This window comes from Sceloporus occidentalis, unplaced genomic scaffold (genome assembly GCF_023333645.1).
Source record: "Sceloporus occidentalis isolate IW3139 unplaced genomic scaffold, rSceOcc1.0.p SCAF_8, whole genome shotgun sequence".
Lineage (NCBI taxonomy): Eukaryota > Metazoa > Chordata > Lepidosauria > Squamata > Phrynosomatidae > Sceloporus > Sceloporus occidentalis.
In genome coordinates, this window is record NW_028316988.1 from 29,273,967 (window position 1) to 29,289,750 (window position 15,784).

The 15,784-nt window shown below is 50.5% G+C and overlaps 1 protein-coding gene across 1 annotated transcript in view; it reads left to right on the forward strand.

The window, feature by feature from the left end:
• The first annotated feature begins 240 nt into the window (after positions 1–240).
• The window catches only part of LOC149308465 (maestro heat-like repeat family member 5), a 30,921-nt gene continuing 15,377 nt past the window's right edge, over positions 241–15,784 (forward strand). Inside the window, exons 1-12 of the mRNA XM_089536881.1 lie at positions 241–293; positions 648–739; positions 1,405–1,460; positions 1,997–2,095; positions 7,099–7,215; positions 8,731–8,841; positions 10,233–10,358; positions 10,789–10,911; positions 11,909–11,988; positions 12,454–12,565; positions 14,192–14,287; positions 14,603–14,707. Coding sequence (XP_089393007.1) covers positions 274–293; positions 648–739; positions 1,405–1,460; positions 1,997–2,095; positions 7,099–7,215; positions 8,731–8,841; positions 10,233–10,358; positions 10,789–10,911; positions 11,909–11,988; positions 12,454–12,565; positions 14,192–14,287; positions 14,603–14,707 — 1,137 coding nt within the window. The 5' untranslated portion in view covers positions 241–273. The remainder of the gene's footprint in view (positions 294–647; positions 740–1,404; positions 1,461–1,996; positions 2,096–7,098; positions 7,216–8,730; positions 8,842–10,232; positions 10,359–10,788; positions 10,912–11,908; positions 11,989–12,453; positions 12,566–14,191; positions 14,288–14,602; positions 14,708–15,784) is intronic.

Genomic DNA, 15,784 nt, shown 5'->3' on the forward strand with positions numbered 1-15,784 from the left:
TGGAGAAGAAGGGTCCAGTGCGGCTGTGTGGCAGAACCAGCGAATGGAGAAGGGTCTCGGCTGGACAGGACTGGCGTTCTCCTGCCAGCCAGACCTCCCTTCCTCCTTTGTAACCACTCTCCATTCCCACATCTGCCCTGTGCTCCACTGGCCATTTCCCCATTGGTCGATGATTCTATCATTCCATGATTCTATCATTGCTGCCATAGGTGACAAGAGTCAACATTCTACAAAGGCTAACTGCCATTTATCTTACGACTTCCGTGAGAGAAGATGGCTTTCTTTTGTGGATGGTAATTTGGGGGTCAATGTGGAGGACAATTTCTGGGTGGAGAGCTCTGGGCATGTTCCAGCGTCATGTGCAGGTGCTCAAGAAGGGTTTGCAAGGGATGTGAAACCACTCCATCCCGCTTTAGTCAGGCCTCACTTTGAAAAATGCTGTCTCCAGTTCTGGGCTCCACTGTTCAAAAAGGATGTTGAGAAGATGGAGCATGTCCAGAGGAGGCAGACCAAAACGGTGGAGTCTGGAAACCACCAAGCTGGGCTGAAGGAGCTGAATGTGTTTAGCCCTGAAGAAGAGAAGGTTACATGGGTGACACGAGAGTCTGGTTTGAAAAGGCCCATTTCGTGTTTTACTTTTGTTACAGGAATGGTTCCTTCTTCAAGAGAACAACCCTTGATAAGAGGAATAGAAGGCGAAAGAAGAAAGCAGGGCTGGAAGAAGATCTGAATACAGCCGGTGAGGAAAAGGAGGAGGAGGAGGAGTAGCATTGGGGTTTAGGGCAGAGGAGGGAAGGGGAAAGGGCCCACTTTGGAAGTAAATGGTAGGGATGGATTCATGGATTTGATTGATATGTTCTCTCTAGGAATATCTAGGTCCTCCAGTGCAACTCTATGGTCAACTTTAACCAAAAAATCACACTGAATGACCTAGAGATTCCTAGAGAAAATACTGTACTGGGCATATGTAGCACCTTCAGGGCAGTTCTGTGGTCAGTGTCTGTCGGACGTTGACCACAGAGTTGCAATGCTTTATGAGGATAGCTGTCATCCCATCCCTCTGAGGCTTCTTTTCTCCGAACCAAACATCCACAGCTGCCTATAAGGCTTGGTAGTTTCTGGAAATTGGATCTCTTTGGTCACCCATCTCTAGACAAGTTCCAGCTTGTCAATATCTTTCTTGAATTGTTCAGAATTGGGCACAGGGCCAGGTGGGGTCTGCCCCAGACAGAGTAGAGTGGCACCACTATGACTTTCAACCCAGACACTGTGGTCCTGTTGATGCAACCCAGAATTGTCCTGGCAGCCGCTGAGGTGGCTTTTTGGCCACTGAGGTGCCTGGTAGCATGCGCGGGGCCTCTGAGTGGCTCCTGAGTGTTTGCCTTGATCTCCTCTCGTCCGCAGCCTTTTCTGAGAATGATGCAGTAAAGAGTGGCACCTGGGAGCGAAAACAGGTGAAGGTAAGGAGAGGGCTACTCCACATCCAGCTCAGAATGTGGTTCCAGCAAATGTCTTCCTGCTCTTTCACCCACAAGCTTCTTGTGTTGTCCTGCTGCCAAGAGAGAGATGCTCCAGGGTAGATGTGGAGGTCTAGATCACCCCATGCTATCCCCAAAGGTTGCTGGGGGTGGGGTGGGGGCGGTGGCCCCGATCCCTGGCCAAGGTGTGAGAAAAGGGTCAGATCTCTGCCTCTGGCACCCTGGCCTTGGTCCTGCCAGCAGAGTGTGTCTGGTGGGTGGGAGGGCTTGGTCTGGATGCCCCACCAAAGCCTGAGCCCACCATGAAAGAAAGGGAGTGGGGTCCAGTCAGGGAATCGGCACACATGTGGTTCTGCTCCAGGAGTCCCTCTTTCCAATTCAGTCTGGCTGCCTTTCCTTGTCCTGAGCCACCCTCTGAGGGCCATGTGTCCCCTTGGTGCTCTGGGCTTCATTTACTTCTGCTGGGGCTGGCCGTCTCTGCCATTGGCCCACCAGTGTCTTCCTGTCTTTCCTTACAGGCTGTGAAGAGACGTCTCATAGGCATCATTGAGGAGACCCAGAGGAGAGGAGACCAAGAGGAACTGGCAGAGGAGTACAACCGCCGGGACCTGGAAAAGGTGATCGGTGGAAGCGGCTGGATGCTCATTGGGGAGGGCGAGCACAGCTTTCCTCTGAGGCTGAGAGAGGGTAACTTGCCTGGGGTCTGCCAGGGAGTTCCATGGCTGAGTGGGGAGTGCCGGTCCAGCAACTGGACCACTCCATCATGCTGCTTCTAATATAGTGATCCTATTCTAGCCCAGTTTATTTCAAGGGGAGTTTCCTTTGCCTTCCCCTAAGACTGGAGAGTGAAACTTGCCTAAAGTCAGCCAATTTCCATGGCCAAGCGGGGATTCAGACCCTGGTATCCAGAGTCCTAGTCCCACACTCTGCCCATAGTGGCACTCTGGCTCTTCCAGCCAGGGTAGTCTCATTGGATGGATGGTGTTGATCTCTGCATTGAGTCTCCATTCTTAGGCCAATGTCCACTGAAACTGACCAACGGGATGAAGGCCAGCCTGTCAGGATCCTGGGAGGAACTGCTCTTCCCTCAGCTTCCTCCATTTAGGAATACCTCGTCCATAGATCAGTATTCCATCTCTGTATTTTCAGCGATGGAAGGTGGGACCATCCTGTGAACGGTTTGGCTTTTCTTCTCTCGCTCTGGCCTGTTACAGACTGCCAAAATAAAGCTGCTTCGCGTCTCTTTGGAGGTATGCTGTTTAAATGATGCATGCATCCGAAGAATCCGGAAGCTGCACCAAAGCTGCACTCCAGTGCTTAGGAATGGAGTGGGGCTTTGGCGCAACCTCCGGACTCTTAGGAACCATGCATCATTTAAATCGCATACCTCCAAAGAGACCCAAAGCAGCTTTATTTTGGCAGTCTGTAACAGGCCTCTGTCAGGCAGGATATGCTGAAAGAAATTGCCTGTGGCCTCTGCTAGAGGGAGCCAACCCCTTTGGAAGCCTCAGTTTCGTTTCCTGCCTTGTTCTGCTCAGACGTCTTTCTTCTAGCTCTCTCCTGCTTTCAAAAAACAGAAAACCTTTGCCTTGGCTTTTAGCCTTTACTCCTCTATTCCTCACCTTCTTCTACTCCCTCTCGCTCTAACTCTTGAGCTGCTGGGAGACTGCCATGTCTGGGGCAGGGAATGGAGAAGACAGCCCAGGCATGTCTGGAGAGTCCCTGGTTGCCCCTCGCAAACGCTCCATTCGTTCCTCCAGCCTGGAGGATGAAGAGACCAGCCACCCCAGGGACAAAAGGGCCAGGTCGGAGGAGGGAGAACCCTCGTCTCCGCACCAAGCAGAGCCCCACCGTGCGCTTCTCTCCCGGGATTGGGACCAAGCAACGGATCGTATAAAGGAGGATGCAGGCGTGAATAACATCCCTGCACAGCCAGGCCCTTCCCTACAGCCTCTGCCTCCAGAGCTTACCACCCTTATTGCCTCCCTTATTTCTATGCAGGCAGCTGCTTTAGCAGGCCATCCACAGGGGACCCTGGTCGCTCCTCCACCATCAGACCCCCTTTCTTCCCATGAGGAAGACCCCTCCCGCCCCCGCTTGCCCACGGTTCTAGGGGCCCCCTCCAAGTCAGTGCCCTCTCCTCCTTCCTCCCTTGTTCCCCGCTCGTCCCTGGACTCCATCCCTCCCTCAGAAAGGGGTAAGTTTGCACCAAGACAAGCCCCATTTAGGCGCCAACTTCCCAAAGGTGGGAAAAACTTAAGAGTGCTCCTTCCAAACACTGGCCAAACATCCAAAGCCAAAAAGGCCAAATCAATCCTACTGTCCCACTCCTCCCTTGAGGAGGATGAGGCAGATATTGTTGGCTCCCTTCCTACTCCAGGAGAGGAATGTGAATGATCCTTACATGAGCTATCTGATGAAGCCCAAGAGGATGACTCCTTTTCACCAGCATCATCTGCTAGACTGTTTGTTCCTGATGATTTCCAAATACTGCTCAAAAAAGCCATCAGAGCCTTAGAGCTATCTGAACCTACACCTGCCCCTCGACCACAAGACACTGACCTTCCACAGGGAAAAGGAGAATCTTTCCCTAAGCCAGGTCCTTCTACCCCTGAAGTTCCTTTTACATCAGAGTTCATGAAGGTGGTAAGAGAAGAATGGTCAAAGCCAGCCACTGCTAGGCCCAGTCCACAAGCTTTTAAAAAGTATTATAACTTACCTCAACATGTGATGTCCAAACTTCAGGTCCCAGTTGTAGATGCTCCTGTGTCTCAGCTAGTTTCGTCTGCCATTTATTCTAAAGATGGTGACGAGGTTTTAAAAATCCCTGAAGACAAGAGGGCAGATTCATCACTTAGAAAATCTTTTGAAGCATCATCACTGGCCATTAGAGCCTCTTCAGCAATTTCAATTCTTTCTAGAGCAGCCTTCATATGGGCCAAAGATATCATTCAAGATATACCCAGAGGCAATATCAAACTCTGACATGGAATAAATAAACTACTCAAGGTTCTCGCCTTCTCAGCCGATGCGTCTCTAGATGTTATCCAACTGAGTGCCAGGGCTCAAGCTGCGTCCATACCTGTTAGGAGACAGTTATGGTTAAAGAACTGGCTAGTGGACGCCAAGTCTAAACAAAACCTGACCATGGCTCCCTTTAGCGGACAAAAGCTATTCGGTGATGCCCTCGACCCTGTCCTCATCAAAACTAAGGACAAGAAAAAGGCTCTCCCATCTTTACTAAAGAGTCAAGACGATAGACGGTCATCTCGCCAAGGCCAAAGTTCCTTTCGCCCATTCAAGAACAATTCCTCCTCCTTTCGATCCCAGGACACCAGATCCAACAAGTCTCAATGGTACGACCGCAAGCCATGTCACATAGAGTCCTCCAACTTCCGATCCGTCCAGACCAGGGGTAGGCAATCTTTTTGAGCCGGGGGCCGGGTTGCTGTCCCTCAGACAACTGGGGGGCCGAAGCCAAAAAATAAATAATTAAATGATTTTTTTAAAAAAATAAATATATAAATAAACCAGGACAAATGTAGGACAATTTTCAAATGGAAGACACTTTTTTTTAAAAAAATGAAGGACACGCAAAAAAATTTGCTGATTTTTTTAAAAATGTTAATATAAATGCATGTTTCTGAGGCTTCTATAGACAATTGCCCCCCAAAGGCCCCGGCTGCAATCGGTGGCAGGACCGGGCTGGGGCCGGTCCCAAGGCCTCGCCGGGCCGCATCCGGCCCGCGGGCCGCAGGTTGCCTACCCCTGGTCCAGACCTTCTATCACAAGGTCAATTTTATCATCCAGATCCTCAATGGCTCAATCTTCATCTGTGGAAATTGAACGCCAGAACATGATACAGGATGGCCTTCCAGCAGAGGTGGCAGAGACAATCATAAAGGCTAGGCGGCCCTCCACCACAAAGATATATGAATATTCCTATAAAGCCTTTGCCCGATGGTGTAAGGTCAAAAAGATGCCATCTATCTTACCGACGGTCAATTCCCTGTTGTTATACCTTCAGGATGGACTAAACAAGGGCCTCAAACCAAACACCCTAAAACGACAGGTTTCTGCCATAACCTCAGTCCTACCTCAAAAACAATCGTCCAAGCTCTCTAACAACTTCTACGTCAGAAGGTTTTTGAGGGCCGCCTCCCTCATCACACCTCCCATGGTTCATCATTATCCCAATTGGGATCTCCACACAGTCCTGTCAGCGCTCACCAAACCTCCATTTGAACCTCTAAAATCTACAGATATAAAACATCTCACTTGGAAGGTCCTATTCCTCATCGCCATCACATCTGCAAAAAGAGTGTCAGAAATAGGAGCGCTATCCAATCGTCAAGAGCTGTGTGTTTTCAGAGAGGACTCGGTACTCTTACGATTAGATCCCTCCTTTATCACCAAGGTTAACTCCGTATTCCACAGGACTCAAGACATCATATTACCCTCCTTTTGTCCTCACCCTAAAAAAGATTTAGAAAGGACATGGCATACACTCGACGTTCGAAGAGCTCTAATGATATACATAAAGAGGACACAAGACTTTCGTATGTCCGATAGTCTCTTTGTTAATTTCCACAAAAATTCAAGAGGAAAAAGGCTTCTATCTCCACCCTATCGAGATGGATTCGATCCTGTATCTCAACATGCCACTCCTTATCAGGTTCCTCTCCGACAGGTCCAGTTTATGCCCACTCTGCAAGGAGCGCTTCGACTTCAGCTGCTTTATCCACAAATGCTTCACTAGCTGAAATATGTAGGGCAGCCACTTGGTCGTCGACATCCACATTTGTTCGACACTATAGATTAGATTCCTTCCAGTCTTCTGAAGCTGCATTTGGGAGAAGGGTACTACAGGCTGTAGTTTCCCGTTAGCCCGGAGTTATTGCCCACCCTGAAATAGGGAGCTTTAGTATATCCCGTTCACAGGATGGTCCCGCCTTCTATCGCTGGAAAAATGTACATTGACTCACCTTCGTGAGATGTTGGTTTTTAGCGAAAGAAGGCAGGAACATCCTTCCCTCCCTTAGACTGGTACATCTCTCCTGGCACTTAACTTCTCACCCTGTTATTCTCTTAACTGTTCTTTATATTATCCAGATTCTGCAGTGTTGGCCATGTTGGGCGCTGCCATGTTATATTGTTATAGTTTTGATATAGTTCACCAAGCTATTTTATCAGCTGAGGCTTCCAAAGGGGGTTGGCTCCCTGTAGCGGTGGCCACAGGCAATTTCTTTTAGCATATCCTGCCTGACAGAGCGAGAGAAGGAAAGCCAAACCGTTCACAGGATGTTCCCGCCTTCTATCGCTGAAAACCAACATCTCACGAAGGTGAGTCAATGTACATATTTCTGCCCCAGAGCTATCTTACCTTGCCCATCACGTCACAGTATGGCACAGTGGGGCATGGGAGACGGAGGGACATCCGGTGGCGAACCTCTGCCTGGCCTTGGAAATGTGGAGGGCGTCTCTCCACCCATTGGCTTGCCTGCCATGTTGGAGCAGCATCTGTTGGATGGAAATCAACCACAGGCATCCAGTCAAACCTTGGGGTCCACAACACCACTGTCTCTTTGCATCAGGCGGCCCTTCCTCTCATTCTCCCCAGGTCTCCCTCTACGAATACTATGGGTCCATCCTCCGTGCCTCAAATGACTCTCAGCTCGTCCAGGAACATCTCCATACCATCCTGTCCTTGGCTTACAAGGGGCCTTTGGAAGTAAAGGTGCGTCAACACGGCCATGTTTCTCTAGGATGAGGAGTTGAGGCTGTTCCTCTTGACCGCCAAAGCCACCCCTTCCCCATCTGGGCCCTCAGAGTGGGGTTCAGAGGAGGAGGAGAAAGAGGGCTCTCGGGGATAATGGGGCCTGGAATCATGAGCTGGGAGGGGGTCTGTGGGAACAGAGCAAGCGGAAAGACCCAGAGGAGAGGAGCTGGACATCTTCCAGGGAGTCCCAGGTTCTAGGAGGGGTACATGGTAAAGGGGGTCGATAGGGATGTCTTTATATCTGTCTGTCTGTCTGCCTCTCTCTCTCTTTCTCTCTCTCTCTCTCTCTCTGTACTTTGTGGTACTATGTCCAAAGCACCTTTCAAGAAATGGAGGAGGCTTGAATGAGAGAGGGGCTGTGTTTTTTCCCTTGCGCCAGACCCAGAAGGGAGTCATGTGGTATCAAAATGACCAACAACTCCACCTGTCGGTGGTATCTTCATGGGCCAGAGTCCCTTTGCCAGGCACATGGTGTGAATGGAGACATCTTCAAGGAGACAGGGAGACCCCACATTCTCCTGCTTGCCTCTGCTTCAGTCAAGAAGTCATGATGCCTTTGGCAGAGAATGACAGATCATAGAATCCAAGAGTCCGAAAAGAGCCCTATTCAGTCCAACTCCATTTTGCCATGCAGAACAGACAGTCCAAGCCTTGCCTGGGAAGATGGCCATCCAGCTTTGTTTAAAAACCTCCAAGGAAGGAGAAACCACCACTCTCCAAGCCAGCAGCATCTTCCACTTCCAAAGGAGCAGCATCTCCTTTGTTGGAAGAGACCCCAAAGGCCATCCAGTCTAACCCTCCTGGCCCTGGATGGTGTTCATTTGCCCAGATTGAGTCTTGATTTTGGTGTTCTTCAGGACTGGTAGCCAGACGTTGCTTACTTTCAGTGTTTCTTCTCTCCTGTTGAAGTTGTCCAGGTGTTTGTGGTTTTCAATGGCCTCTCTATGCATTCTGACCTGGGAGTTGTTGGCATGGTCCAGACTTTCAGTGTTTCCAAATAGCATTCTATGCCCAGGTTGGTTTATGATGTGTTCTGCTGCTGCCGATGGCTCAGTCTGCAGTGTCTCTCATATTCTTGGATTTGTGTTTGGATGCTGCCTTTAGTAGTCCCTATATAGACCTGCCCACAGCTGGCTCTGAAGATGCCAGCCACAGATGCAGGTGAAATATCAGGACTAAATTCTTCCAAAACACAGCCACACAGCCCAGAAAACCCACTGAAAACTACAGACACCGGCCATGAAAGCCTTCGGTTTCACAGTTCTGCTTTTTCTCTGTCCAAAGGAGTTCCTTCCATTATTTCCTTTTCAAGGGTGAGATGATCCAGATGAGATGTTACTGGAGGGAGAGGCTGTCCCATCCCTCAGTGAAAGATGTGGGTCCCTTTCTCCAAATGGGGATCATGCCCTTGACCTTTAACCAGAGGGAAACAGAGTCGAGCCTCACGTCTTTCATTTGCCTGGTTCTTCCTAGGGGATAGCGTCTGCTCTTGGACTTGCAGCCACTCGGCACCTTCAAGATGTTCTCAAAGTATTGGAGGACTTCAGTGAGAAAGCACTGGAGAACAAGGAGGACGACATCCAGGTATGATTTTGGAAATGCATCCTTCCCTCCCTCTGAAGCAATCACTTTGCTGGATTTGCTTCTCAGGTCCTCTTCTTCTCACCTCCATCACCTTAACTCCTAGACATTGCCTTTCTCCTGTTTTGGAGAGCAGAGGAAAAGGTGACCTGGGAACAGTGTTGGAGGGGCTCTCCTTTAATGTTTCACTTTTTCTTTTCACTTTCTTCCTTAAGGGGCTTGTGGGGACTTTTGCTCAGAGGAAGTGAGTCAGAGACTTGCCTCCGGAAGGAGCTAGTAGCCAGGAGCTCTCTAGACAACTATAGACCCAGTTAAGCTGAATTTAAGGGGACAGAAACAACAGGGGTGTTATTGTGGGGGTCTACTCCAGACCCCCAAGTCAGATGGAGGAATTGGACGATGCCTTTCTAGAACACATGACCACACACTTAGAAAGGAGAGATGTAGTAGTGATGGGTGACTTCAACTATCCTGATATTTGCTGGAAGTCTAACTCAGCAAAATCCTCAAGGTCTAGCAAATTCTTCACTTGCCTCAAAGACAATTTCATGGTCCAAAAGGTGGAAGAGGCAACAAGGGGGTCAGCTATTTTAGATCTGATCCTAACCAACAGGGATGACTTGGTTAATGGGGTGCAAGTGGTGGGATCCTTAGTGTGAGTGACCATGTTCTCCTGGAGTTTGTAATACAGTGGAAAGGAAAAGCCAAGCATAGTCAGAAATGCATTCCAGACTTTAGGAGACCGGAGTTCAGTAAACTTAGAGAAGTATTGAGGATGATCCTGTGGTCAGGAATACTAAAGGAGAAGTGAATTCAAGATGGATGGGAGTTTCACAAAAGGGAGATACTGAAGGCACAATTTCAAACAGTTCCAGTGAGGAAGAAAAATGGGAGGTGTCTCAAGAAACCAGGATGGATGACTAAGGAACTTTCAAGTGACCTAACCTTTAAACGGAGCATGTATAAGAAATGGAAAATTGGGGAAATCACCAAAGGGGAATTCAAAGAAATAGCAGGCATGTGTAGGTGTCAAGTCAGAAAAGCTAAAGTGCAGAATGAACTCAGGCTTGCTAGAGAGGTTAAGGGCTTAGCAAAAGGAAGAAGAAGGAAATGGCAGGGCCACTGTGCGGAGAAGATGGCAAAATGCTAATAATAGGGGACAGAGAAAAGGCAGAACTACTCAACACCTTCTTTGCCTCAGTCTTCTCAGAAAAGGTGCTCAACCTGAAGATAATGGAGCAGAGGACAAGATAGGGGAAATGCAGCACAGAATAAGTCAAGAGATAGTAGTACAGGAATGAGTAGGCAGCATCAAGCTAGAAACAGAGGAATAGGCCTCAATGCCTTGTTGGCTCCTGCAGGCTCTCAGCTACATGGTCTGTCTTTTCCCACAGGGCCTACTATTGGGCACGCTACTCTTTTGTTATGGGCATGTGGCCCTGAGTATCGGAGAACAGGTGCTGCCAGTGACAGATGCAATCGCGTCCAAAATGATTACAGTCCTCGGGGCCAGTCCACTGGTATGTTCAGCCTTTGGGCCTTTGCCCTGAGGGACCCCTGTAGTTGACCCCAGACCTTCCTTGCTCCCAAAGAGGACCCATGCCCTTAGCTTGTGGAGGTCATCCCTAAAGCTGCCAGGGTTTATCTCTTTCTCAGAGGGAACAAGAGGGGTGTATATGGGTAGACTTTGGAAAGACAAAAGGCTTGGCTGGAATACTTTTGCCTCCCGGTGTGAACCTTGAGCATGAGGGGCTCCCTCCCCACCGTCCCTCCGTCCCCAGTCCCACCGGGATTTACTCTGGCCAGTATTTTTTAAGCTAGCCTTGGCTACTGTTAATGAGAGACAGCTGACCCCAGGTAGGTCCACGGAAATAGGCGGTTGAGGAAGAGCTGGGTCCGGGGCACGGGGGTTGTTCTCACGACTCCTTCTCTCCTCTGGGTTGGGTTTAGGACAAGAACCTGAAGAGGACCTTCCTGGTGGTTGTCCTGATGCTTCTGGAGGCTATTGTTGTCACAGGCAAAGCCCAAAGCCTTGAGCTGCTCATGAAAGGGCCGCTGGTGGATTGCCTGACTGTAAGTTGTCTCTGCTTGTGCTGGGCATACAGGGGGTACTGGAGAGGAGAGGTTCAAGTGGCAGGCTGTCCGGCTGGGATCGAGTGACCAAGGGTTGGCATCAAGGAGGCGGGGAGAGCTGGCCATTCCCACCGCTTGGCCAAACAAGCTCAGCCACAGCTCTTCCAGAGTATCTTGGACGGTCCCTGAGCCACCTCACAGGGCGGACGGGTGGGCAGGTGGGTAAGTTTATGGAAGGAAAGGCTTCCAAGGCTGCTCCCGTGAGGCTGACTCCCCCTTAGGCTGCCTTCCAGGGTAAAGCACTTCTTAGGCCAAGAGAGAACTAGAAAGCCCTCCTTGGGAGCCATCAGAGTAGGGCAATGGAACCCCTTCCAGCACAAACATGCCCACGGGAGAAGGGACTTTGCTTTTCCACCCACCTCCAGCGTCCCTCTGTCTGTGGCCCAGGTGGGTTCTGTCCTTCCTCTGAGAAAATTCCTGACTAACCTGAGGCAGTGGCAGGCAGGCAGGAAGGAAGGAAAGACAGACGGACAGACAGATGGACCTTGTGGGGTGAAGGGGGCAACTATGATGCCCCCCACCTGGCCTCCAAACATTCCTTTTGGCCCATCTTTCACAAGCTCAGCTCTGCTGCTAATACTAAACTACAGACCCCTTGCCCACTTTTGGGTCTGAGGGTGGGAAGGAAGTGCATGTCTTCAGAAGCAGAATCTACTTAATATAAAGGAAGGAAGGAAGGAAGGAAGGAAGGAAGGAAGGAAGGAAGGAGCAGGGCCTATCTTGGAGGCCATGTAGGCTGCCAGATGGACATTGAGGGGGCTGGGGGAGCCCATTCCTCCTTTGGAGGGAACCTTCCAGCACCTTCCAGCACCTGCCACTTAGAGGCTGGTGAGAGCACCTGCCCAGCCTCACCTGGCACCAGGGTGCCCATGGCAGGTACAAGATGGTGCCCCATGGGCCCTGCTCACGTCTCCTCTGTTTCTGTGTTGCCTGGCAGTTTGCTCTAGAAGAAGAGCCCAGCTGCACACTGGATGACAGGATGTGCCAGGACGCAATGCTCATCATGACAGAGCTCAGGTACTGCGCATGATGGGGGTCGCCGGGAGGGAGGCAAAAAGGCCCGCTCCGGATGGGTGGGATCCTCTTGGGGAGAGATCAGTTGGGGCTTCTTCCTGGAGTCCTGCACACACGCTCCGCACAACAGGCAGCCGGAGCCAAGGATTATAAGCATCCCAAAGCGGGGAGCACAGCCATCTTTCCCCAACTCCCCCGAGAGACAAAAATGGCCAAAGGCACAGGAGGGCAAGATGAACAGGGGACCAGGAGAACAAGAACAGTTTATCCTGAAGGGACTCTGGAGAAGTCCTAAAGCAGAAACAGAATGGATTTGCCTGCGTCACATGTAAGGAGAGGCAAGGGAAGGAAAGGTCTCTTCTGGCCCGGGTGGGAGGCTGGTGACATAGGGGTCTCGCTGCTGCTGCCATGGCTGACTTCCCCCAGTCACCCCTTCCTCACCTCGGTGGGCTTCTCCTCTTTTGGCAGCAAACTGAAGCCTCCCCTGGAGCCAGAGAGAAAGTCCCGCTTCCTCCATGCCGCCGTCCGCAGCATCTTTAATCTGGACCTGCTTGACAGCTTGAACGAGGACAGCGCCAAAGTGAGCCCTTCGCCTCAGGCATCCCTCCCAAGACCAGAGTTGCCTTTCACAACATAGTTTTGTAAAAAGCATGTTCGTAGTTCATAGAATTATAGAATCGCAGAGTTGGAAGCAGCCACAAGGGTCATCCAGTCCAACCCCGTTCTGCCATGCAGGAACTCTCAATCAAAGCCTACACTACGATGGCCATCCAGCCTCTGTTTAAAGACCTCCAAGGAAAGACCTCCAAGCTAACAAGGCCAATGCAATTTTAGGCTGCATCAATAAATGTATCGTGTCTAAATCAAGGGAAGTAATGGTGCCACTCTATTCTGTTCTGGTCAGGCCCCACCTGGAACATTGTGTCCAGTTCTGGACAAAGCAATTCAAAAAGGATGTTGAAAAACTGGAGCCATGTGTCCAAAGGAGGACGACTAAAATGATGAAGAGTCTGGAAACCATGCCCTATGAGGAACGACTAAGGGAGCTGGGGATGTTTAGCCTGGAGAAAAGAAGGTTAAGAGGTTATATGATAGCCCTGTTTAAATATTTGAAGGGATGTCATGTTGAGGAGGGAGCAAGCTTGTTTTCTGCTGCCCCAGAAAACAGGACCAGGAACAATGGATGCAAGCTAAAGAGATTCCACCTCAACATTAGGAAGAACTTGCTGACAGTAAGGGCTGTTCGACAGTGGAACACACTCATCCCTCGGAGTTTGGTGGAGTCTCTGTCTTTGGAGGTCTTTAAGCAGAGGCTGGATGGCCATCTGTCGGGGTTGCTTTGACTGGGATTTCCTGCATGGCAGAATGGGGTTGGACTGGATGGCCCTTGTGGTCTCTTCCAACTCTACGATTCTATGATTCTATGAATACAGGATCATTATGAGATGTTAGTATGTGACCTGTTTAGCATGCATGCTCCACAAATGTGACCTGCTAGTTAGTAACACTATGGCTGTGTAGAGACAGGACGATGCATGATTATCATAGGGAAAAGAATATATGCATGAATATCTGCTTCTGTCCTTGGTCTCAGGTCTTTTGGATCATGGAACCATTGATACCTATTTGTGGCCATGGATTTTCTTTCCCCCCTGTTTGGGCATTGCCTTGATCACATTGGGCTATGTTTATGGATATAAAGGTCTTGGGTTTGTGGGCCAGTTATGGGACAGAGATGTATTTGGCCGCCATGGCACATAGTCTGTGCCAGGAAGCGGAGAGCGGGAGGGTGTCAGTGGCTTTTGGTGCCATCAGCTACAGCGTCCTTTGTTGAGACAGGATGCAAACAACCATCGATTTCACAACCATTCCACACTCCATAAGGACAATTTGTAGCCAGAAGTGGAGAGAGGGAGAGATGCCTCGGTAGCATCTGGCTCCGATTTCACAGCCAGGAGAACAGGAGGCATCATCCCTCAGATCTCCATGTACCCTCCTCCTTCTCCTCCTGGACTCTCACTCAGCCATATGTTGGCTATGGGGCTGTGCGCTGTGCGCTAGCAGAAGGGCTGGGGATTGGGCAGGTGAGTGAGGCCTGGCCGAGCCTTGGCTGCTGCCTTCCTCTTGACCTCCTCACCTGGCCCAGACTCACCAGCCCCTCTTCTGGCTGAGGGATGCTGAGCCTGGCTGCCTCTCTCTGCTTCAGGCCCTATACTGCCAGACTATGGACGCGTTCAAATTGATGCTTCAGAGATTGTTGTTAGAAGATCTAAACAAGTTTGACCTGGTGCTCATGTTGGAGGTGAGCATGAAGAAGGGGCGGGAGGTGTTCCTTTCTGGAAACTGCAAAAGAAAAAGGGTAGTTGAAGGGATCTGGGGGCAGAAAGAGGTCCCATGCATGCCAGCCCCGATCCTGTTGATCCAGGCTGCTTCATCAGCCACTTCCATGACTTGCAGAGGAACGTCTCAGCTGCTCTTTCATTTGGATGTAAGCCACATCCATGTGGAGACATGTGAGCTTGGCAGGAGTTCAGCTGAGGAGGGTCGTGGTCTGCTTGGGGCCTCCCAGGGCAACTAGTTCCCGACTGTCCAGACAGGTTTGCTCTTTGTTTTATAGCTGATGGAACCATGGATAGAATCGGAGGTACATCACGTGCGGGAGAATGCGGTTGAGTCAGCCACGACGCTGCTTAAATTTCTGGTCAGCAACTTCAACTTGGATGTGAGTAGCCCCTGGGGCCCCAATGGGCCTTCTCTTTCCTTGAGCAGCCCTGGCTCACTGGACCCAATCCAACAGAGCAGTACTATCAGAGCATCCAGCCAAGCCTTCAAACTATTTTTATTTTATATTTTTACAATGCTGATTTATGTGTTGTCTCCTTTTATTCTTCTCCCGTTACGTAGGGAGCCAGGGCCCTGCGTGTGGTTTTTCCGACTCAAGGGGAGGCAGGAGGAGCAGAGCCGGAGCATTAGGGGCTGCCTCACCTTTTGAGACTCGGGCATTTCTGCTGTCAAGGAGGCCTGGGCCGCAGGGCCATGTGGGGATCTCCCTGGGAGCCATTCCTCCCTGGATCTGGCCCCTTGGAGACCTTGGGCACATCCTGGCCCTGCCCACCCTCACAGCCTCACCTGGGCTTCCCCAGGTTTCCCTGTGGAAGAAACAAGGACTCACTTGTGCTGGGTGGGGTCACACTCCCACTGAAATCTCAGGCTTGCAGCTTGGGTGTTTTCCTCCTGGACTCAACTCTGAGCCTGGATGCTCAAGTTTCAGCAGAGCCCTAAATTCTTCACAGGAAGGCTACCTCTAAGTCCCACCGCCATTGCAGTCTCACTTGGTGAAGATATGGGAGATGGGGCTTTCTCGGAGGCTGCTCCCACCCCTGAGAACACCCTTCCGTGGGAGGCCAGGCTGGTCCCTTCTTTGCTTTTCCTTCCACCGGCAAGCAAAAATGCTTTTATTCAGACAGTAATTTTTATACAGTGAGCCCTGGGTTATCTGCTGGCATTTGGTTCCAGAATCTCCTGTGGATACACCATAATCTGTGGATGCTGAAATCCCCTTACACAGAATGACATAGGAGATTATCAGACGGGGGGAAAAAGCCGGGAGTAAAAGGCATACTCCTGGCATAATTGTGTGATTGTGTTGAAGCTTTTCAGACATAGCACGCTCATCCAGGACTTATCCCGTGAAGATCCAGGAATGCTCCACCAAGAAATCATTCACAGGGAAGTCCTGGGAGTGGTTTGTTGCTGCAGCGCTCCTGGATCTTCACGGTTATACTGGATGAGCGCAACA